The sequence below is a fragment of the Bombina bombina genome, chromosome 3 (genome assembly GCF_027579735.1).
Source record: "Bombina bombina isolate aBomBom1 chromosome 3, aBomBom1.pri, whole genome shotgun sequence".
NCBI classification, from domain to species: Eukaryota; Metazoa; Chordata; class Amphibia; order Anura; family Bombinatoridae; genus Bombina; species Bombina bombina.
In genome coordinates this window covers 243602354-243626799 of record NC_069501.1, presented here as the reverse complement: position 1 = coordinate 243626799, position 24446 = coordinate 243602354, and the positions used below count along the sequence as shown (strand labels likewise).

The window sequence follows — 24446 nt, the reverse complement described above, 5'->3', positions numbered from 1 at the left end:
ACCATGAAATAAAACATTTGGGTTTCAGGATTCTTTAAAGAAATTCAGTTAAACAGAAATAAAATAAAAATGAAAACTAGACAACCTTGTCAGCTATGAAATACAAGACAGTCTTTATAAAGTTCTCATGCTGGGTCAATGTGTAGGTGAAAATCATACCCACGCCTTTTAGAACACACACAGCGAACCCCTGGAGACACCTTTCTTTCAATCCAGCGAAATTACTTTTCCGTAAAAAAAAAAACAACAGACGCAAATATTTTACAGTTACAAACATTTACTTAAATTACTTTACAAGCATGTTCTCTAAACACCCAGGTAGTAATTATTGTGTTTCTTGTTGCTCACAGTTTTTGTTTGATGTGTGAGACATCATATATTGGGCACCTCACTTAACTAGAGATGTTAATAGCAGGAAGGCCCATTCACAAAAAGCTGGAAAAGGTAGGTAAACTGATGCTCAGTTTGTTTTGAACATAATCTCACTTTAACAACAATCCTCAGCAATCACATGAGCATCTATGAATTTCCACCAATAGCAATGTCTTTAGCAAGGTCAGTTTTAGGGGCAAATACTGCTAGAGCTAGGTAAGACTAGTACATAAGATTATTATTTGGTTCCATCTAAGATGTACAATTGTAAGATTATAAGAATGTGTATGTGCATAAATATATGTGTGTATACAGTAACCAGATCCTAAATGATACATAAAAGCTTAAAGGGACAGTCTACACCATCATTTTATTGTTTAAAAAGATAGATAAGCCCTTTATTACCCATTCCCTAGTTTTGCATAATTAACAAAGTTATATTAATACACTTTTTACCTCTGTGATTACCTTGTATTTAAGCCTCTGCAGACTGCCCCTTATCTCAGTTTTTTTGACAGACTTGCATTATAGACAATCAGTGCTGACTCCTAGTTAACTCCACAGGAGAGAGCACAATGTTATCTATATGGTACACATGAACTTATTGCCTCTAGTTGTGAAAAACTGTCAAAATGCATTCAGATAAGAGGCGGCCTTCAAGGCCTAAGAAATTAGCATATGAGCCTACCTAGGTTTAGCTTTCAGCTAATAATACCAAGAGAACAAAGCAAAATTGATGATAAAAGTAAATTGGAAAGTTTTTTTTTAAATTACATGCACCATCTTCTTCATGAAAGTTTATTTTTGACTAGACTGTCCTTTAAAAATGATACCCGTATAAACACATATTCAGCAGCAGGAGACAACACAGACATGTGACACATACAACCCAGGCAGCAGCAAATAAAGATCACCTTGCAATAAATACATATAACTCTAGCATAAAAGAAAACACTTTAATATTTTTTTACATACATGAAATACTATTTTCTCTAAAAAAAAATCTGATTATTGGGTCATTCCAGTCAAAATTTAAATGTGCATAGATGAATTACATTTTTCAATAGAAACACATTTGCAATATACATATATTGCCAAAAATACTTCTAGTAAAAGTTATTATTAACGTTTTTTCTCTGCAAGTGCATGTGAACTATAGCTAGATATTCTCAGTGCACCATCATTTTAAATATTGCAGCTGCTCAGAGCACCAGTGGGGCTTGTATCACGTCAGCAATTAACAAATTGAGTCATTACCAGGTGGTACAAGCACCTTAGGCTCTCTGAGCAAGTGCTGTGGTTAAAATGCTGGTGCACAGTGCATATGTAAATGCACTTTTGAAACAGCTATAGCTTTTATTGAAAGCATTTCTGCTTATACATGTATACTACAAAAATGCTTCTATTCAAAACTGAATTGCATCCATGTGGATTCCAATTTTGGCTGGAATTACAAACTTTCATTTGGTTTCCTTACAGACATACAAGATTTTACATCGAACAGATTACAAGTGGCGTGTTATTTAGGGCTTTCACTCATGCGCAAACACTGCCAGAAGTAAATTTGAAAGTACATTGTTTGCGCGCAAGGAAAAGCAGACGAATGCTAACCTCAGGACATAGGGCTAGATTTATCAAAGCTGAAGCGGACGTATACACGCCCCTGTATGCCTCAGCCCGCAGGTAATCACCATTGCCCACAAGCGCAATTTTGCGCTTGCTTGCAATCCTGCCCCCTGTCCGCACACAGCCAATCACGCGCGGGCAGGAGCTGTCAATATCCTCGGTCGGACTAGACCGCGGAAATTGAATTTTGCCACCTTAGAGGTGGTGAAGAGGTTAGGGAAGCAGCGGTCTGGTGACTGCTGCTGTTAAATTACGGCGAGCAAGTTCTTGTGAGAACTTGCAGCCGTAGGGCTTTGATAAATCGAGCCCTTAGGATAACACAACCAGGCCAACTTCTATTCCCTATAGACTTTAATGAAGAGCAACAAATCAAATAAGCAAAACACTAAGGGCCAGATTACGAGTGGAGCGCTAGCAGTTACCCGTGAGCAAAAAGAAGTTTATCGCGGGTGTTTGTGCTCGTTGGGCTTATCTTTCATATTACAAGTTGAAAGTAAATGCAATTGAGCACAATTGAAGTTAACATGCGTCGGAATAGCCTGTCCTCAGAGCTTTGGTTAACTGTTTCGCAAAACAAAAAAGTGTCACAATAGACATCAAAAATACATTACAAAGTACAGTTACACTCATAAAAACACCATCTAATAAAATTTATTTAAAACAAAAAAAGTTATAAGGGCTCAAAGTTAGTGCTCCATTGACTTCTATGGGGGAATACGTTAATATATAATATTCTATGTTCAGATTTTTGCTCACATTGAGTTATCTCCATTGTGAAAACAGTTTACTTTCAACTTGTAATTAATAAATATTATACAACTATATGCTCCTTGTATTTTCATTTATAAGGAGTCTGGATAAAGATATCCATTTTATTATACCCAAAAAAATAATGTATAAATGTGTTCTAATGTTTAGCAAATAGTGACTCTAAAATTTATAGTGTACTAGTAAGCTTTTTCCTGGGACTAGTAGCATTATGGGATATATATATATATATATATATATATATATATATATATATATATATATATATATATATATATATATATATATATATATATATATATATGTGTGTGTGTGTCTTGGCACATTTAATCATTTTGCCCCCACCCCCTGGAAAAATAAAAACATTCTGCAGACGCCCAGTCTCACTGATAGTTGTTTCTCAAATATAAATTTGATAAAATCTGAATAAATCAAATATTTGAAATAATGTAAATAGGTAACATTATGAGAAAAGATATTTTGGTGCAATAATTATTATTGTTTTTATAATGCTATTATGTCACTTTTGGCAAGAGGACAATGTTTATTATCAAAATGAGTTACATCACCCCTCTGTGAAATCTGTGAAATGTAACAGTTTTATAGTTATAGATATTTTATTCCTACTCATTTTCTACTTTAAATGGAAGATGATGCAAAGTGACAAAATTATATATCTTTCAATTTTCAATTGCTACATTTTAATGGAACACATAGGTATAAAACACTAAATTTGGATGTTTTGGAAAAGAGAAATTAATGTTAAATCATAAAGTGTCTGATGAAAATATTTAGGAAATAATGACATATGTGTTGTTTAACACCAGCTTTATAGAAAATGACAAAAAAACAAATGTATAGTTTGCATTGTGTGATGCCTATTTGTAGTTTATGGTATTTTTTAAGTGATTGGTCTGATAAAACCAGATGAAATAAGGGCAAATTACTAATAATAGATTTACAACAGAGGCATGAAGTGGCTCAGCAGTGAAATAGTCAAAAGAATACATAGCAGCTGTACTGGGAATCAATGCAAAAATGCTAATTTTAAGTCCTAACTGTTCCCAGTTTCATGCCTAGTAACATTTCTCAGATCCTCCTGGGAGGAGTTTCTGCAGTTTCAAGGGGTCAGCGGTAGAGTCAGGGTGAATTGGGACAGGCAAGATACAGACATGGGCAGGTTTGATTCTAGATGCTGTACGCTTTCATGTGCAAAGATGGGACAAAAAGAGGGCAGGCAGAGCTGATTATGAGCAAATTAACCTTTCATATTTCAGATAGAGCATGCAAATTTAGATAACTTTCCAGTTTAACCTACATAGGCTAAGGAGCAGCACTGTACAACTGGGAGCTAGCTGAACACATCAGGTGAGTCAGTGACAAGAGGCATATATGTGCAGCCACCGATCACAAGCTAGCTCCCAGTAGTGCATTGCTGCACCTGAAGTTTTTTAATGTGGTTCATTCTAATTATCAGGTTATGGATATGGTTTTGTTTGTATTTTCAAAAAATCTAAAACACATACATGTTAACATCAGCAATTCCGTACACAGACAGCAAATTATGACTGTATATCAGTGGTTAGCATCACATAAAATTAGCATGGGCTGCATGTAGCCTAGGCAAGATTCTTTCAGACAGACTTTTGTAACCTGATATTTTCTGTGATGTTATATGGAGGAACCATTATAAAGTGCCTACATTTATAATTTAATTTATGCTTTCCATAGGATTCAACATGAAGAAGGTCTACATTCTTTTCCTTCTCGCAGGCATATTCGCCACCAGCCGCTCTCAAGATGTTGCAGAGGAGGTGAGAACGTCTGTTTGTTAGATCCAAAAACAAACGTACCTACAAAGCCTCCCTAGTGAGAATTATTTACCATCTTACACACAATTCCCAGGTGACAGGAAGGGAGTAGGCTACAAACAGGGAATCTTACCCCACTGAGAGGGTAAACAGTTTTTCTTGTAATGCGGTAATGTATGTATTATGTAACCACAGCAAAAAGTGGCAAAACAACCAAAAGTCCTCAGATGCTTCTCTTCCTTATCAAACTTCATTCAAGCCTGAAAGGGACATGGATGCCAACATTAAAGTTTCATGATTCAAATAGAGGTTACATTTTTTAAAAAAAACCCTTTCATATTATCAAATAACATCTTTCTCTTAGTACTCTGCTTAAACTTAGCTCCCATTAATAACATAATATCTAGGTAGGCTCATGATCATTCACATATCTTGTGCAGTATATGGCAGTGTTGTTTGCATTGCAACAATGTAGAACATTATTACAAAGATTTCAACACTACTCCCTCATTGAACTCAAAACACTTATCTGCACTTGAGTCTACTTATGTATGCTCTAATGGAAAAGAGAGGATACTAAAAGAAATAAATAAATATGATAATGAAAGTAAATAATATATATTTTTAAAAAACAATTGCAAGATCTTTATGAATCATGAAATTGTGATTTTGACTTAATGTCCCTTTATCGAACGGGTGACGGATTTATGCCATGAAGTGCACAATAACAAATTTATATGCACCCTGCCTCTTGGCAACCATCATCTGCAGCCTCATTGGCTGCAAATATAGCATGTAATAAATTCTTCTTACAATTTCAGGCTGTATATCAGCAATAAAGCTTTAATAGATTTATAAGAAAAAAAATTGATATAGGTTCATAAGCAGCAATGCAATACTGGGAGCTAGCTGCAGATTGTTGGATGCACATATATGCCTTTTGCTATTCGCTTTACTTTAAGTGTTCAGCTAGCTCCCAGTAGTTTATTACTGCTCCTTCAACAAATAATATAAAGAAAACAAAGCAAATATAATAATAGAAGTAAATTGGAAAGTTTTTTATTAAGTGTATGCTCGGAATCATGAAAGAAAAACTTTGGGTTTCATATCCCTTTAAGCAAAAATTCCAATGAACCAATGATTTTTAATTAATCAAAGGAAACCAAGTGTTCATGATAAATCAGAGCCATTATATGCAATTTCATTAAAGTATACTAATTCCAGAGTATAAGCTCTCAACTGAATACTAATAAGAAATTCTGAAAGAAAGTTCTCCTATCCAAGGGTGTAATATTATTTTCTAATATAATGTGTGGGTTTCTAGGTTCCCACAACTGAGACAGAAGAGGAAGAGGATCCCTTCTACAAAAGTGCAGTTAACCGTCTTTCTTCTTCTGCATCCAACTTTGGATATGATCTTTACCGTGAACTAGCAAACAAGAATCCCTCCAGCAACATATTAATGTCCCCCCTCACCATTGCCACTGCTCTTTCCAGCCTTTCTTTGGGTGAGTTTTAGAACGGGAAACAACTGGGTGTATACAGATTTCTAGTACCTTGTAACGTGTACTGTGTATAATCAGACTGTAATTATGTTATAAATAGTGCTTTCTTGCTTTCTTTGGTTTATGTCTATTTTGTTTTGCAGAAACTGTGTGTGATACACAAAATCATGTTACTGAACCAAAAATTGGCTGGCTCCTTAGCTTAGATGCCTTATTTTTCAAATAAAGATAGCAAGAGAACAAAGAAAATTTGATAATTGGAATAAATTAGAAAGTTGCTTAAAATTGCATGCTCTATCTGAATCATGAAAGAAAAAAAAATTGGGTTGTGTCCCTTTAAGGCGGAGGCGGCTTTTAAAGTCCATACTGCACTCCCAGATCACAGGAGTCTACATTTTTTAAATGAGGGGTCTTACGCCCCTGAGATGACTGCAATACAAATGGCAATAACCTTAAGCAGAACATAAAGTGCTTCCCCCTTCCCTGGTTTATGCTTGAGCAACAAATGGCTGCTTATTTGAAAGGGATGAATGTCATTGTGATCACCTGCTCTACTATTGTATTGCCCCTATATCTCCCTCTGATTCAATCAGAGGTATATGAAACCCAGTGAAAGAGGGAATTGTTCTCTTCTAAATTAGGAGTCAGATGTCTTAAAATTTTTAGAAAATCCCCATAAGAATAGTGATTGACTGACTCAATTGAGCATGTATTCAGTTTCTGATGAGGGGGTGCAGGAACTTTTAGAGCCCATATTCCCCCAATAAAACACAGAGAGTATATGAGGAATCATACTTCTTTTATTAGATGTTTATAGCCATAAAAAATGGCACTCTCCTGGAGTTAGTGACACAAAAGGAGCCCCTATCCCCTAAAGACCGCATATAATACACATACAATACCCTTCTAGGTAGCAAGTGGTTGCCATAGGAATTGCAATCACCTGTCTTCTAGGTGATTTTTAAAGTGCTCTTTGCTTTAATATTTTTATGTTTAGATATTTTATGCTTAATCATTTTCTGCATAAACTATAAAATGGTGTAAGATTATCTTCTACATTTCAAGTATTATATTTTTTTATTGAAGAATGTTAATATAAGATCCTATATTTTGGTGTTTTGGAAAGGTGAACTGCTGCTAAATGTGAGACCATAAAGTATGTGTTAGAAAAATTTAGGAAATAATTACTTCTGGGTAGACTTGTGCGCGGCGAAAAAATTTGTTTCGGTTCGTGTCGGATTGATTTGGATGTTTTCGAATTTCGTTTTCGGATCGATTCAAATACATTCAAATGCATTTGTTTTGGATTCGTTCGGATTCATTCGGATTCGAATAAATTCAGATGTATTCAGTTTGGATTCGATTCGTAAATTCAGAAGTTTGGTATGTGTTAGGTGGGATGTGCTGTGTATTAGACTAGTATTATGTACTGTAATATTAGGTGTAACCCATAGCAGAGTGATATAACCTAATATAGAGTACAATACTAGTGTAATTGTGATTAGTCCATGGCCATCCGAATGTTACGAATAAATCCGAACTTATTCGGATTTATTCGTTAGATTCGGTGCTACGGTAGTTCGGAAATTCGAATCGATCTGAATCTCCAAATTTGACAAATTCGTCCGAATTTAAATTTGTAACGAAACGAAATGCACATGTCTACTTCTGTGCTGCTAAGTGTACTCCATATAAAATGACAAAAAACATTTAATTTCATATGGTGGCATTTTCCCATATTATGGTAATTGGAGAAGCTAAAGTTATTTTCTATAAAAGACTTGTTTGTTAAAAGAAATTAGATATGATTTGTGTGGGTACCTCACAGCTTTATCTGTAAATGCAATGATTGCCAAAAAAGTAAAAACAGTACTCTTACCGAAGTATGAAATAGCTCTGCCCTGACGGAGTTAAACTCATTTAGAAGCAAATTCTATTTAAAGATTCCCTTTACTGATTACATTTCTGAAAAACTACATTTTAGTATCTGGTGGATAGATTTTTGCCATCCGTTTATGTATGTAAAAATAATAACAGAATACTTAAGTAAATGACACTGAACAAATTTTAATTGATTAAACAATTTTTTTCAAATAAGGAGTATTATAAAAAGTAGTGCTAAATGAAATCCTAATTGAAATCCTTCATAGTAATTAAGGCAATTAGCCTCTTGACTATGTTGATATTATTGCCTCTGCTTTGGCCAGTGAGAGTCCAAAGTGTATGATTTGCCTGTAACGGCTTCAAGCATACAGTATGTGGTCCAACCTTTCTCTATGGGGTGGAAAAAGCACAATATTTAAATAACAGGAAAGTTAGGCATAAAAATTTTCATTTTTAAAACCTTTATTAAAGAAAGCCAGCCCATGCCAAGTTTTATAAGGGCAATGCCATCTTGAATCCAAGTGATAATTAGGCCCTTTATTGTACAGGAGCTATTTTCTCATTTAAAGTGATGTTAAAGTGATGTTAAAGTGTACTTGCTGATTAAATTAACAGATATGAAACATTACTTTGACATCAGAACTCTGATTTGATCAGCAAGCAGCAAGAATGGGTCACATGCATTAATTATTTTATTTAAGAATATGCATAATGTATACTTTTTTCACCACTTTAAGAGGAAGTTCTAGTAAAATTGTTTAGGCACTCGGTGGCAGTGTCTTTCTAATCTCAAATGTGTCAGCATTATGAATGGAGTCTGCTCCAGACCTATTTAGTATACAAGTCCTAGCAAGCTATACAGTTTGTTCTGGTGGTTGCACTGGCTTCTCCTTAATAACAGAGTAAAACATAAACTTAAAACACAAAATATTGCTTATAGTAATTGTACACACTGGTAACAACATTAGATCTTTATGGTCTGTAATTCTATTAATAATGTATCCATGGAAGGATAAAATGGGATTACACTGTGAGCTGCTTACTTTTTTCAGAAGGGGGTTGGGGGTTTGATGGGGAGTGGTTTCTGCAGCCTACTCAACTACTGGCAACATAGCCTGACTAGCTGTCTACCGTAATTGAGCATTTTATTGAGAATTTGATTTTGAGCTCATTGTACTTTTAAAATTGAGGTATTTAAATTTGCTGAGTGCTCTTATCTTAACTCAAAATTGTTGAGACATTCATGGCCTCAGCCCTCAGGCTTACTTTTTTAATGTCTGCTTTTCTCTGTAATGTTAATGAATATAGGCCAGTATTATGTTTTACAAAGTATCTGGCCACAATGTCCTCACAGCTATGTTTCTTTCATGATTCAGATAAAAATACAATTTTAAACAACTTTCTAATTTACTTCTATTATCTAATTTGTTTAATTCTCTTGGTATCATTTGTTGAAGGAGCAGCAATGCACTAATGGTTTCTAACTGAGCACATGGGTGAGCCAATCACAATCGATATATATATATGCAGCCACCAATCAACAGCTAGAACCTAGGTTTTCTTCTGCTCCTGAGCTTGCCTGGATAAACCTTTCAGCAAATGATAACAAGAGAAGGAAGCAAATTAAATAATATAAGTAATTGGAAAGTTGTTTAAAATTGTATTCTCTATCTGAATCATGAAATAATTTTTCTGATTTTCATGTCTCTTTAAAGTTTGACCAATCACCCCTGCATTGTTGGAAAACTGGAAGCTTTATGATTGGCTACTCTTGTATACACATTTTATGATCTTTAAAAGTCAGCCTAAGATTTTCTGAAGTGTCTCTTATATGGTATTGTTTTAAAATGGACATTAAAGGCCTCTTGCCTTTGTGTATTAATTGTGCTTCCTCCCATACTCCCTAGAGGCCAAACACACAAACTTAAAATGCTGCAAATTGCATAAGACAGCTATTTGATTTACAGTGTTTGCAGATAACGGGCAGCATGGGACAAGCAACATTTTTACACAAAATCAAGAGATATTTAATGTCTCTTTACATTTCTAGAGTTAATATCAATCACTATCCACATTTGCTTTTGAATGAATGGTAAAATCATCATGGTTCATTACTCTGAGAACGCTACATAATTAAAGGGACATACAAGTGAATAAAGTGAAAAACGAAAAATTAAAAAAAAAAAGTGGAAAAAAAAGATAAAGCTGTAATATGTTATTATTCTACTATTCATGCATATTACTATGTGACCCCTGTGAAGTCAGCAGTGCACTACTAGGACCTAGCAGAAAACATATAGTAAACCTGCGACAAGAGGCAAGTGTGCATGGGTGTAACCACCAATCAAGTTCTAGTAGTGCATTTGTGGTCTGCAGCTAACTTTAAAGGGACACTGAACCCAATTTTTTTCTTGTGTGATTCAGATAGAGCATGACATTTTAAGCAACTTTCTAATTTACTCCTATTATCAAATGTTCTTCATTCTCTTGGTATCTTTATTTGAAATGCAAGAATGTAAGTTTAGATGCCGGCTCATTTTTGGTGAACAACCTGGGTTGTCCTTGCTGATTGGTGGATAAATTCATCCACCAATAAAAAAGTGCTGTCCAGAGTTCTGAACCAAAAATAAAGTGTAGATGCCTTCTGTTTCAAATAAAGATAGCAAGAGAACGAAAAAAAATTGATAATAGGAGTAAATTAGAAAGTTGCTTAAAATTGCATGCTCTATCTGAATCACAAAAGAAAAATATTGGGTTCAGTGTCCCTTTAACTATGAGTTAAACCCCTGTGCATGAGTTATATGCAAACAGCTGTGCAGTTATAAAATACTCAAATACAACAGAGTATTTCCTTTTTCACATTTTTTTGTCCTTCTATTTACATGTAGAATAAATAATTGAAACGTTACTACCATGCTATGGAACACAAGTCTGAATGAAAAAGTAATTGATTCCATTTGTTTCTTTGTACAGGAACTGGCCAAAGGACTGAATCTTCCATTCATCGGGCTCTGTACTATGACCTGCTTAATGATCCTGATCTCCACAGCACATACAAGGAGTTACTCACCAGCCTTTCTTCACCAGAAAAAGGAGTCAAAACTGCATCTAGGATTATTCTTGAGAGAAGTAATTAATTGTAGAATAATATATCACCCCTATGTAATATATACTTTAGCTTTGTGTCCCACTCTTATCATTTGAAGTAGCATAATATATTTTGTACATGTAGAAAACTATTCCAGCTCCATATATATACATGTGTATATATGTGTTTATATGTATGTATGTATGTATATATATAAAAACATAAATACACATGCAAACACATATTTAGACATGTATATGTATGTATATTTCCACTATAACCCTTTATATTAAAATACTTTGTCATTTACCGTATAACTTTTAATCTTAATAACTTTTTAATATTGATATTAATATTTTGTATCAGATAGTGTATATTACTATTATTATTATTATCAGGTATTTGTAGAGCGCCAACAGATTCTGCAGCGCTGTAAACATAGTCGGTATACAGGATAGCTTTTGTAGGGGTCAAGTGGGTAGAGGGCCCTGCCGAGAGTTTCACTGTTGTAGTCGGCTCTTATGAAGCGATCTGTAAACAGCTGGGCCCATAGGCTTACATTCTAAGGGGTTCAAGGGGAAAGCAATGGAGTTAGGAAGGTTAGTGTTGGTTGTATGCATCCCATAATAGTAAAGTTTTTAGGGAGTGCTTGAAGCTGTTAAAACTAGGGGAGAGTCTTATGGAGCGAGGCAGGGAATTCCACAAGATGGGGGCCAGTCTGGAGAAGTCCTGTAAACGGGAATGTGAGGAAGTAACAAGAGAGGAGGAGAGGAGGAGATCCTGAGCTGATCGAAGGGGACGGGAGGGAGAGTATCTAGAGACATGTTCTGAGATTTAGGGGGGAGCAGTGCAGTTGAGAGCTTTATATGTCAGGGTGAGGATTTTATGTTTAATCCTAGAGGCAAGAGGAAGCCAGTGAAGGGATTGGCAGAGAGGTGCAGCAGATGAAGAGCGACGAGTAAGGAAGATGAGTCTGGCAGAGGCATTCATAATGGATTGTAAAGGAGCTATGCGGCAGCTAGGTAGACCAGAGAGGACGGAGTTGCAGTAGTCGAGGCGGGAAAGGATGAGAGAGTGGATTAAAATCTTGGTTGTATCTTGTGTAAGGAAATGACTAATATTAGCAATGTTTTTAAGGTGGAAGCGGCAGGCTTTAGCCAAGGACTGAATGTGAGGAGTGAAGGAAAGATCTGAGTCAAGTGTGACCCCAAGACATTGGGCGTGCGGGGTAGGGGTAATGATGGAATTAACAACAGTTATAGAAATTTTGGGGGTGGAGACAATGGAAGAAGGGGGAAAAATAAGGAGTTCAGTTTTGGAGAGATTTAGCTTAAGGTAGTGAGAGGACATCCAAGATGAGATGTGAGATAGACAGTTAGTGACACGGGTTAGTAAGGAAGGAGGTAGGTCTGGTGCAGAGAGGTAGATTTGGGTGTCATCGGCATACAAATGGTATTGAAACCCTTTTATTAAGGAACCTAGTGACGACGTGTAGATTGAAAAGAGAAGGGGACCAAGGACAGAGCCTTCAGGTACCCCAACAGAAATTGGTAACGGGGCAGAGGATGCTCCGGAGAAGGCTACACTAAATGTACGGTTAGTCAGATAGGAAGAGAACCACGAGAGAGCTGTGTCACAGATGCCGAAGGATTGGAGGGTTTGGTCAACAGTGTCAAAGGCTGCAGACAGGTCAAGGAGGATAAGCAGAGAGAAGTGGCCTTTGGATTTTGCTGTAAGTAGGTCATTGGTAACCTTGACAATTGCTGTCTCTGTAGAGTGATGGGAACGAAATCCAGAATGCAGTGGGTCAAGAAGAGAGTTTAGTGTAAGGAAATGGGATAGACGTGCGTAAACTAGCTTTTCGAGGAGCTTTGAGGCAAGAAGGAGTAGGGAAATAGGGTGGTAGTTGGAAGGTGAGGTTGGATCGAGGGAAGGTTTATTGAGGATAGGTGTGACCAGTGCATGTTTTAGAGATGAGGGAAATATACCAGTATATATGAGTGTAACACATTATTTTAATGTATTTATGTTGTGTTTGGTGCTACTTTTTATTTAGCCCTAACCCTTTAAGCGAGGACTTCAGTTGCACTAACCTGATGAGCGCAAATTTATTTTGCGTTTGTGTGGTCGCCTTTACTTTCAAATTGTAATATGTTCACAAATTAACACGGGCACAATATTGCAATATCGCATGCCCACTAACATTAGTGCACCACTTGTAACCCAAAATGTCCTTTACAGATTCCCCAATTTCCATGTTGTTGTACACTGCTAATTTACTAAAGTATGGTGACATTAGTGAATTTAAGTGAATTTATATGAGAGCTAACCCGATATGGGCAAAAAGCTGAAGTTGGAATATCGTGACCGTGCTAGCGTATTCCCCCATAGACTTCAATGGAGCACAAAAGTGGAAAAACCGAACACCCTTACGCACAAACAAATCAGGAGATAACATATAACAAAAAGTAAACCATTACATTTTTTTTTGTCCAAAATTCAGTTTTCTTATCATCCTGTGTTGAGGTGAGTGACCTATACCTCTCCTATGTAGCTGTAGCAGTCCAACCAGGTACTGTATCAGCAATTCATACAATTGCACATAGTTCTGAGAACTAACAGAGTTAACCCTTACTGCTATGGGTTAAGATTTTGCACTCAGAAACCAAGTGATGTTCCTTATTTGGCTGTCCCAGAAATAATGCAGGAGCTATAGCTCTTATATGGTGTACGTTGAAATATTAATTGCTCCTGTTTACTGCAATTCCATCAATCAGATGGAGACACAATTTTATAAAGACAAGCTAGCAAAAAACAGTAAATTAAGTACTTATCTGGGGACGATGGTGAAAAGTTGCCTTGGATCATTTGCTCTGGATGTCGTCCTAGCCAGTGGTTCTCCAGTATAGAGCAAACTTTAAGTCGAACTCTGCCAATGCTGTGGGTGACTCCTGTGCCCTAGATGTGTACATGATGACCCCACAAGGAAACTGCTCTCATCCTAAGCGATCACAACGAGATCCGTGTCTTCACGGCTTAACCATGAAAATCCTGTACATCTGTGTCTCTTTACGTAGGGTAAATAAACTCTCCTATCCCTGGGGCAGTATGTTTGTGAGCCGCTTATTGAGGCTGCTTATTGAGGCCGCTCTGAGAACACTCCTGCCACTGAAGGGGTCCTGGGAGAATACTCCTGTGTCGGCAAAGCTAACAAGGCTGGTTGTAATGCACCCTAGGAGTAAGTAAAGCCTCCTACCCCTAGGGCAAGGGGTCTATGAGCTGCTTATTGGGGCTGCTCTAAGAACACTCTTGCCACTTGAGGGGTCCTGGGAGAGCACACCTACACTGGTGATGCTAGCTATGATACCAGATGGTACTGGCACCTTTCTGTTCTACTGGCCAAGCTGCGACAGGAAAAAGGAGCAGTTCCGACACAGAGCTTCAGTTCCAGACAGTTCTCTGCCTTTTCTCGGTGCTCTGGGTGTCAGACTGGATTCAAACTGTGTCAGATTAGATCGGGCTATATGGCGGTGGCCTTAGCGAGTTGGCCCATTTGGCTATAGAAGCTTCTGTGGTCGACAGGCTTACATGGTGAACCTCTCCACGTAAGGAGCACCTGGTAAGGGTTTTACAACAGTCCCTTGCCAAGGACTTAGGTTGATCCTGGGAAGATGGTGGCGTGGTACTCACACCAGAGACGCTAGTTTCGCATGTCTACTCCAAACTCCTCCCACAACGTATGCTGCTTACTCCGTACAAACCCAATCATGTTTTTATCGCATTCCAATGTTCTTCACATTGCATTATATAGCAAAATAGAAAAGAAGCGCAAAACTGAATCAAATGCTGAGTAAAACAATTTTATTATAGCTCTACACAGTATGGCAGTTACTCAAAAGATAAAACAAGTGTGTTCATAAAACATTCCAGTTTTTCATGGTCTTAAGTCATCTGACCCAACGTTTGGCAGTTCTTTCATTTCACTCATGCTTACGGACTGGAGTTTCATTGCATTAGAGTGCCCTCAGCACTAACCAATACTGAACAATGCAGGAGTATATGGTGGCCTCGCAGAAACACAAATCCTCTACTCGTTTCATTCCGTTACAACAGAACTTTGTCAAGAATAGTATGAATATCTATTTAAAACTTCATAGATAATATTTCCCTATGTGAAGAAGATTGGAATGTGAAATATGAATATTGCATAAATATGGTTTTACATGTTTTAAGCTACTTGACTGCAAAGGGCTCCAATGCACTTATGTATATGTCTATATGTGTATACATATGTACTTATGTGTTTATATGTGTATATATGTCTGTAAATACATATACATGCTTATAAATACATATGCACACACATATAAACATATATATATATATATACATATTTATACATATGTATGTATGTATCTCTATGTTAAAGCCCTTTGCTTGCTTTTTGTTTGGAACACCTGAGACCTCATATCTTTTAGCCTTAATAACTTTTATATTTAATTTTTTTAAATATATATTTTTAGGTAGTGTTATTATGAGTGTAACTGTACTTTTAAATGTAATTTTGATGTGTTTTGTGCAACTTTTTAGTCGAGCATGACAGTTAACCAGAACTCTGAAGTCACGTTATCCCAACTCGTGTTAAATTCAATAGCACTCAAGCAAACACGTTTACTTTCAACCTGTAATATGTGCAATACTTCTGATGAGTGCAAAGAGCCGTGATAAAACCCTTTTCGCTTGCGTGCAAAAGTTAGTGCGCCATTCATAATCTAGTCCATAGTTAGGACAGCATATGCTTCCAGTAGTGCTCTATCGCCACTCATTTCTATATTGTTTCTGTAGCTTGATGAAACCCCCTGTACCTCACAATAAAGCCACCTGACCTAATTTCCATTGCTGTTGTAATCTGTGTAAGCTGGTGGTAACAAAAGTATATCCATTAATGTCTTTGTGTTGTTATCGCCAGTTTACAAAGTTTAAAACAGAAATGGAAATTAGGGCAGAGTATTTTCTCCTAGTCACATACTATGTATTTAGGCAAATTGGCATACAATAAATATTAATTTTATTTTAAAGGTAGTAACATAACCTAACCCACTATTTCTGTTTCAAAGGACTCAGGCTAAGGCTGGAATTTATGAATCAAGTGGAAAAGTTCTATGGTAATAAGCCCAGGGTTCTGTCCGGAAGTACTCGCCTAGACCTTCAAGAAGCCAATGACTTTGTACAGAAACAAACAGGGGGCAATGTGGTAAAGTTTTTTAAGGAAATTCCAAGCAGTGTTAGTATCCTTCTACTGGGAGCTGCATATTACAAAGGTAAGCACAGAGTTCATGTTTATATGTCCATAACTGCTAAGATGACATTCTTATCTACTTCTCCAGTTTAACTGAATATAACAGTATGTATGTAAAGTTCTCACAAGTGTATGGTTTTAATCTTTTAGGGGTCAATTTATCAAGCTCCATACGGAACTTGATGCCCTGTGTTTCCGGAAGTTATGAAGAAGCAGTCTAAAGACCGCTGCTCCATAACCTGTCCGCCTGCTCTGAGGCGGTGGACAGAAATCAACCCGATCGAATACGATCGGATTGATTGACACCCCCTGCTAGCGGCCGATTGACCGTGAATCTGCAGGGGGCGATATGGCACCAGCAGTTCACAAGAACTGCTGGTGCAATGATAAATGCTGACAGTGTATGCTGTCGGCATTTATTGATGTGCAGCGGACATGATACGCTACATTGTATCATGTCCGCTCGCACATTAATAAATTGACCCCTTAAAGTGAAGACAGATGCATGTTTGAAGCTGACTAACTGAATTCCATTGGATTTCATATCTCTGCTGCAGGTATTCAAATGAGAAAAAGTAAACATTCTGCCAATTTCAACTGATCAACCCATGTTTAACCAACCTCTACTGCAGGTTCCTTTGGATATTTCTAAGATTCACACTTTTGATTAAGTTACAATGCTTTTTAATATAGCGCATATTTTTGTATGTATTTTTTCTCCTTTGGCTCCATATACAAGCCAAAAACAAATTTATGCTCACATGATGAATTTGAAGGATTTGGAGAGATTCTGTATGGAGGAATGGTCTCTGAAACCTTGCCATGTATTCTCCAACCTCATCAGGCATTAGAGGAGAAGACTCAGAGATGTTATCTTGGCAAAAGGAGTATTGACTAAAATATATATATATATATATATATATATATATATATATATATATAATGTATGCATATTTATTTATTTTTATTTTTTGGATAAACCTTTGTTGTGTTTGCAATTGTTTGATATCCATGACAGCAGAATATTTTTGTGTATTTTTTTAACAAAAGATCAAAAGGTTAGACAATAAAAACTATTTTTATTAGCCTTCTTTGCTCATATTTACCTAGGGTACCAATATTAGTGGAGTGCACTGTGTATGTGTGTATATATATATTGTGACAGAAAGTCTGGTTTGGTAATAGCAGGAGCATATATAAGACCATTTTACCACACTTTTTATTACATTTTCTCCAAGTATATCACTTGTTGAGACTTCCTTGGTTCCTGTATGGTGTTCACTATATCCTGTGGGATACCAGGACTGCATTACCAGATTTGAACCTCCGAGGTAGCTCTTAATGACCCAGATCACTTTATTTTGCACTTTGTGATAAGTGCCAGGAATCTGTGAGTATCCTTCCTAGGGGTTTATCTTTTTTTGGAGGGATCTGATCTAAGAGATATTACACCATTGGAGCACCTTCTTCTTTATATTTCCCTATCATCTAGAACTTTGTCCATTTGTGAAGAGCTGCCTTATGGTGTGTGGATTTACAGAATTATCATCATCCTGACTTATTTGGCGCTTCTGTCTCACCTCATAATCACTGTTCGCAGTGGGGACTTAGTGTTTTCTTAATTTTCATGAAGTCTGCTGACTCAGTTTTTATTATGGCAATTTGTATATACACAAAAGGAAGATGGAAAGCTCAAAATTAAAATCCAAATATTTTATTTCTAATATTAAAACCAGGAAACAGAAAAGTACATCAGCAGTTAAAGGGACACTGAACCCAAACGTTTTATTTTGTGATTCAGATAGAGCATGACATTTTAAGCAACTTTCTAATTTACTCCTATTATCAAATTTTCTTCATTCTCTTGGTATCTTTATTTGAAATGCAAGAATGTAAGTTTAGATGCCTGCCCATTTTTGGTGAACAACCTGGGTTGTCCTTTCTGATTGATGGATAAATTCATCCACCAATAAAAAAGTGTTATCCATAGTGCTGAACCAAAAAAAAGCTTAGATGCCTTCTTTTTCAAATAAAGATAGCAAGAGAACGAAGAAAAATTGATAATAGGAGTAAATTAGAAACTTGCTTAAAATTCCATGCTCTATCTGAATCAGGAAATAAAAAAATTGGGTTCAGTGCCCCTTTAAGGAGGGCATAGCACCAACTGGCTTACGCCGTAGTCATAGCCATGAATTTGTATATACTCCAGAATGTTATGAAGAGTGATCAGATCAATTACAATTAATTGCAGAGCCCCTCTTTGCCATGAAAATTAACTTAATCTCCAAAAAAACATTTCCACTGCATTTCAGCCCTGCCACAAAAGGACCAGCTGACATCATGTCAGTGATTCTCTCATTAACATAGGTGTCAGTGTTGACGAGGATAAGGATGGAGACCACTCTGTCATGCTGATTGAGTTAGAATAACAGACTGGAAGCTTTAAAAGGAGGGTGGTGCTTGAAATTATTGTTCTTCCTCTGTTAACCATGGTTACCCACAAGAAAACATGTGCAGTCATCATTGCTTTGCACAAAAATGGATTCACGGGAAAGGATATTGCTGCTACTAAGATTGCACCTACATCAACCATTTATCGAATCATCAAGAAATTGAAGGAGAGAGGTTTGATTGTTGTAAAGAAGACTTTAGGGAACCCAAGAAAGTCCAGCAAGCTCCAAGACCGTCTCCTAAAGTTGATTCAGCTGTGGGATCGGGGCACCACCAGTGCAGAGCTTGCTCAGAAATGGCAGCAGGCAGGTGGGAAAGCATCTGCATGCACAATGAGGCAAAGACTTTTGAAGGATGGCCTGGTGTCAAGAAGGGCAGCAAAGAAGCCACTTCTCTCCAGCAAAAACATCAGGGACAGACTGATATTCTGCAAAAGGTACAGGGATTGGACTGCTGAGGACTGGGGTAAAGTAATTTTCTCTGATGAATCCCCTTTCCGATTGTTTGGGCCATCTGGAAAAAACCTTTTTCAGAGAAGAAAAGGTGAGTGCTACCATCAGTCCTGTGTCATGCTAACAGTAAAGCATCCTGAGACCATTCATGTGTGGGGTTGCTTCTCCACCAAGGGAGTGGGCTCACAGCCATGAATAAAGAATGGTACAAAAACATCCTCCAAGAGCAACTTCTCCCAACCATCCAAGAACAGTTTGGTGACGAACAATGCCTTTTCCAGCATGATGGAGCACCTTGCAATAAGGCAAAAGTGATAACTAAGTGGCTTGGGAAACACAACATCAAAATTTTGGGTCCATAGCCAGGAAACTCCCCAGACCTTAATCACATTGAGAACTTGTGGTCAATCCTCAAGAGGCGGGTGAACAAAAACCTCCCCACATATTCTGACAAACTCCAAGCATTAATTATGCAATAATGGGCTGCCCTCAGTTAGGATGTGGCCCAGAAGTTGATTGACAGCAGGCCAGGGCGAATTGCAGAGGTCTTGAAAAAGAAGGGTCAACACTGCAAATATTGACTCTTAGCATAAACTTAATGTAATTGTCAATAAAAGCCTTTGACACTTATGAAACTTGTAATTACATATACATTCTGAAATATTTCTGTCTAAAGTGCCTATTTGGGTTAGCACACGACTGGGTTTTTTTTTTTTTGGGGGGGGGGGTTAGAGATCCTGCTCTATTGAAGTCTATGGGGAGAGAGCGCGATCTTGTGATCGCAGCTTTTCAAGTCCCAGGATTAATGTGTGTCGGGTAGTGCATGCGCAAAATCTTAACCTGAAATATGCGTGCTACTCAACGTGCAAATTTAATTCTAGCGCAGTTAGCTCGTTAGCAGAAGCGCAAATTTGCGCTCCATCTGTAATTTAACCCTAAGGAATTTACTGAGTTTAGAAGATTCAAAAGATTTTGAAAATCTACAACAGAGACTTCAGAAATTAAATCAGAAATATATTCATAAAAGTGAATAGACTGCAATTACCTCAGCTATGTAAAAGCTGTTGAAAACAGAGAACCCACGTGTAGAAGAAAAAGGAAATAAACCAAATTTTTAACCATAGGATTCCTGAAATGAACTATCTTTAAAGAGAACAGTAAATCATATGGTTAAAGCGATAATTATGTCTACATAGAAAAAAAACCCCAAAGCTTTACAATAGAAGCCAAAAAAGGGAACATTTTTAAAAAAATACTCAGAAAACTGATAAAGGTCCGGGCTTGGCCTATTCGTCAAAAGCAATTGTAGGAGCTGAAGGCACTCTATAAAGCACTTCTTAAAGACATCAACTGTCACATGTCTGAGCTGACATGGGTATTATATCAGTAGCAGCAGAATTGTAGAGACAAAAGCTTTACCAGTAAGCTGCACATAGGCTTCTTACATATCTGTATTAGAACTAATTGCTGATTATCATAAAAAAAAACACCTACAGAAGACAAATCTGAGGAGTCTGTGTGAATATGTGAAAGACTTCCTTAACTGGACTGATCTGTTCGAGAATCAGTAACCATAAAAATTTAACAGTAGAAAGATTATCAGACAAATCCCTGAGCGGACTTGGAGGAAGCTTAGCCATACTTATTGCAGAAATTGTAGAGCACAGAAGTGTTATATATAAGTGTTATAATATACATAGAAAAACAGACAAATAAAACAAAATTTATGCTTACCTGATAAATTTCTTTCTTTCTAGGCATGGAGAGTCCACAACTTCAGTCCAATTACTAGTGGGATATTCAACTCCTGATGGCCAGCAGGAGGAGGCAAAGAGCACCCCAGCAGAGCTGTTAAGTGTAACTTCCCTTACCCATAATCCGAAGTCATTCAGCCAAAGGAAAATGGGAAACGAAGAAACACAAGGGTATTGAGGTGCCTGAGGTTTACTCAAAAAAACTGGCGAACTAAAATTGAAAGAGGGTGGTGTCGTGGACTCTCCATGCCCGGAAAGAAATTTATCAGGTAAGCATAAATTTTGTTTTCTTTCCTATGGCATGGAGAGTTCACAACGTCATTTCAATTACTAGTGGGAACCAATACCTAAGCTAGAGGACACAGAATGAACAGGGAGGAAGAACAAGGCAGGCAGACCTAAACAGAAGGCACCACCACTTGAAGAACATTTCTCCCAAAAGAAGCCTCAGCAAAAGTATCAAATTTGTAGAATTTGGAAAAAGTATGCAAATGGGACCATGTTGCCGCCTTGATCCACAGAAGCTTAATTTTTGAAAGTCCAGGAAGAGGAGACAGCCCTAGTGGAATGAGCCGTAATTCTCTCAGGAGGCTGCTGTTCAGCTGTCTCATAAGCAAAACATATAACACTTCTTAACCAAAGGGAAAGGGTAGTAAAACTGACCTTCTGACCTTTACGCTTTCCAGAGAAAACAACAAACAGGGCAGAAGATTGCCAAAAATCTTAAGTCGCTTGAAGGTAAAATTTAAGAGCATGCACAACATCCAGGTTATGCAAAAGACGTTCCTTATGGGAAGGATTAGGACAAAAAGAAGGAACAACAATTTCCTGATTAATGTTTCGATCCGACACAACCTTCGGGAGAAAACCCAACTTAGTACGAAGGACCGCCTTATCTGCATGAAAAATAATGTACGGAGAATCACACTGCAGAGCCGAAAGCTCAGAAACTCTGCGAGCGGAGGAAATAGCAAAAAGAAACAAAACCTTCCAAGATAACAATTTTATATCAACAACATGCATCGGCTCAAACGGAACCTGCTGCAAAACTTTAAGAACGAGGTTAAGGCTCCAAGGAGGAGCAACAGGTTTAAACACAGGTCTGATTCTGACCAGGGCCTGAACAAAAGCTTGAACATCTGGCAAATCTGCCAGATGTTTGTGCAAAAGAATAGACAGTGCAGAATTCTGACCCTTCAGAGTACTGACTGACAAACCTTTCTCCAGGCCATCCTGAAGAAAAGAAAATTCTCTGGAATCTTTACCCGGCCCCAGCAGAAACCTTTAGATTTGCACCAATATTTACATTATGGTAAATATTGTGAGTAACAGGTTTACGAGCCTGAAGCAGTCAGCTTCAGAGAATCCAGATTTGGATGGAGGAATGGACCCTGAAGTAGAAGGTCCTTCCTTAGAGGATACCTCAAAGGTGGAAGAGATGACATCTTTACCAGATCTGCAAACCTGATTCTGCGAGGTCGTGCAGGAGCTATTAGAATTACAGATGCTCTCTCCTGTTTGATACAAGCAATGACTCATGGAAGGAGAGCAAACGGAGGAAACAGGTATGCCAGAGAGAAGATCCAAGGAACCGATAGAGCGTCTATCAGAGCAGCCTTAGGATCTCTTGACCTTGAACTGTACTTTGGGAGCTTGGCATTGTGATGAGACGCCATCAGATCCAACTCCAGAACCCCCCACCTGAGGGTTATCTTTGAGAACACTTCCAGATGAAGAGCCCACTCCCCAGGGTGAAAAGTCTGTTTGCTCAGAAAATCCACCTCCCAGTTGTCCACCCCTGAAATGTGGATAGCAGATAGGAGACAATCGTGAGCTTCTGCCCACTGCAGAATGCGAGTCACCTCCTTCATAGCCAAGGAACTCAGAGATCCTCCCTGGTGGTTGATGTAAGCCACTAAGGTGATGTTGTCCGACTGTAATCTGATAAACCGGACTAAAGATAATTGAGGCCAAGCTGTCGAGGCATTGAAGATTGCTCTTAACTCCAAGATGTTTATGGGAAGACGACTCCTCCCGAGTCCACAGACCCTGAGCTTTTAATGAGACCCAGACTGCTCCCCAGCCTAACAGGCTGGCGTCCGTAGTCACAATCACCCAGGAAGGTCTCAGGAAGCAATTGCCCCAATATAGATGTTCCTGTAAAAACAACATGAACTTGTGAACAAGGAACACAATCAACTGAAGTATATCTTGGTATATGTGACAAGTGGTTAACACTATCTACTACCAAGTAGATAGGAAGTTACTACTCGGCTTGATGTAGCCTAAAATAAGCTTATTACATGCATCAGAAGTGCATAAACAATGCTGGCTAAAGGCAGCAACTTACAAAGTAATGGTAAAGAGGAAAATATTAACACAGCAAAGTTAAACGGCTGTAGTCAGTGAGAATAAGAATCTTATAATAACAGCATCACTTAAATGGACACTGAACCCAAATTATTTTCTTTTATGATTCAGCTAGAGCATGAAATGTTAAGCAACTTTCTAATTTACTCCTATTATCATTTTTTCTTTGTTCTCTTGCTAACTATTTTAAAAGCAGGAATGTAAATCTTAACAGCCAGCCCATTTTAGGTTCAGCACCATGGATAGCGATTGCTTATTGGAGGCTTACATTTACCCACCAATAAGCAAGTATAACCCAGGTTCTCAACCAAAAATGGGCCGACTCCTATGCATCACATTTCTGCTTTTAAAATAAAGATAGCAAGAGAACGAAGAAAAAATGATAATAGGAGTAAATTAGAAAGTTGCTTAAAATTGTATGCTCTATCTGAATCATGAAAGAAAAAATGTGGGTTTAGTGTCCCTTTAACAGGAGCAACGGTAGAATCTTAACTGGAAGATCAAACACATGTATCAATATGTGTTTTACTCACGACCTCCCGAGCTGGATAGGGAGCAGGGTCAGTGGAGCATGCTAGTTATGCTGATTAGGCTCTGAACAGCTGTCCCTGGAGAGCAGTGCAAACCTGAAGTGATCTGTCTGTAATTTCTCACAGCGTGATGTGAAAGCTGTAGGTACGCTGAGCAGATGCGGCCGTGTCTGATGAGGTCACGACCCAGGAGTGAAGAGTGGAGACTGCTGTAGATAGGATCTAAAGTTAAAATACAAGGTAGCTAGATTAGCAACAAGGAGTTAACAACTCCAGACTGGAATAGTCCAGCAAACTATTGGAGACAACGAACTTTAATAAACCAGCAAGGAGAAACGACAACTGGTAGGATTTATACAAATGCACTTAGTGGTTTGTGGGTAATTTAGTTAAGGTGGTAGTGAGGGATGATTGGAATGAAGTTTTAAGGAGGAAGAAGAAGATGACCCTGACAATTCCTGTGAAATCCACCACGAGAGTCTCTTGTTAGGGTATTCAGATCTATCCTCTGCGAGAGATCTGAATGGTCTTCGTTC

The 24446-nt window shown here is 37.7% G+C and overlaps 1 protein-coding gene across 2 annotated transcripts in view; it reads left to right on the top strand.

Moving 5' to 3' along the window:
- SERPINF1 (serpin family F member 1) overlaps positions 1-24446 on the top strand; it is a 92308-nt gene that overhangs the window by 54474 nt on the left and 13388 nt on the right. Inside the window, exons 1-5 of one of the 2 annotated variants that reach the window (XM_053706222.1) lie at positions 424-444; positions 4498-4580; positions 5902-6085; positions 10940-11095; positions 16172-16375. In XM_053706222.1, coding sequence (XP_053562197.1) covers positions 4506-4580; positions 5902-6085; positions 10940-11095; positions 16172-16375 — 619 coding nt within the window. In that variant the 5' untranslated portion in view covers positions 424-444; positions 4498-4505. Of the gene's footprint in view, positions 1-423; positions 445-4497; positions 4581-5901; positions 6086-10939; positions 11096-16171; positions 16376-24446 lie in introns of those variants that run through there. The other variant, XM_053706221.1, reaches the window with a different exon arrangement.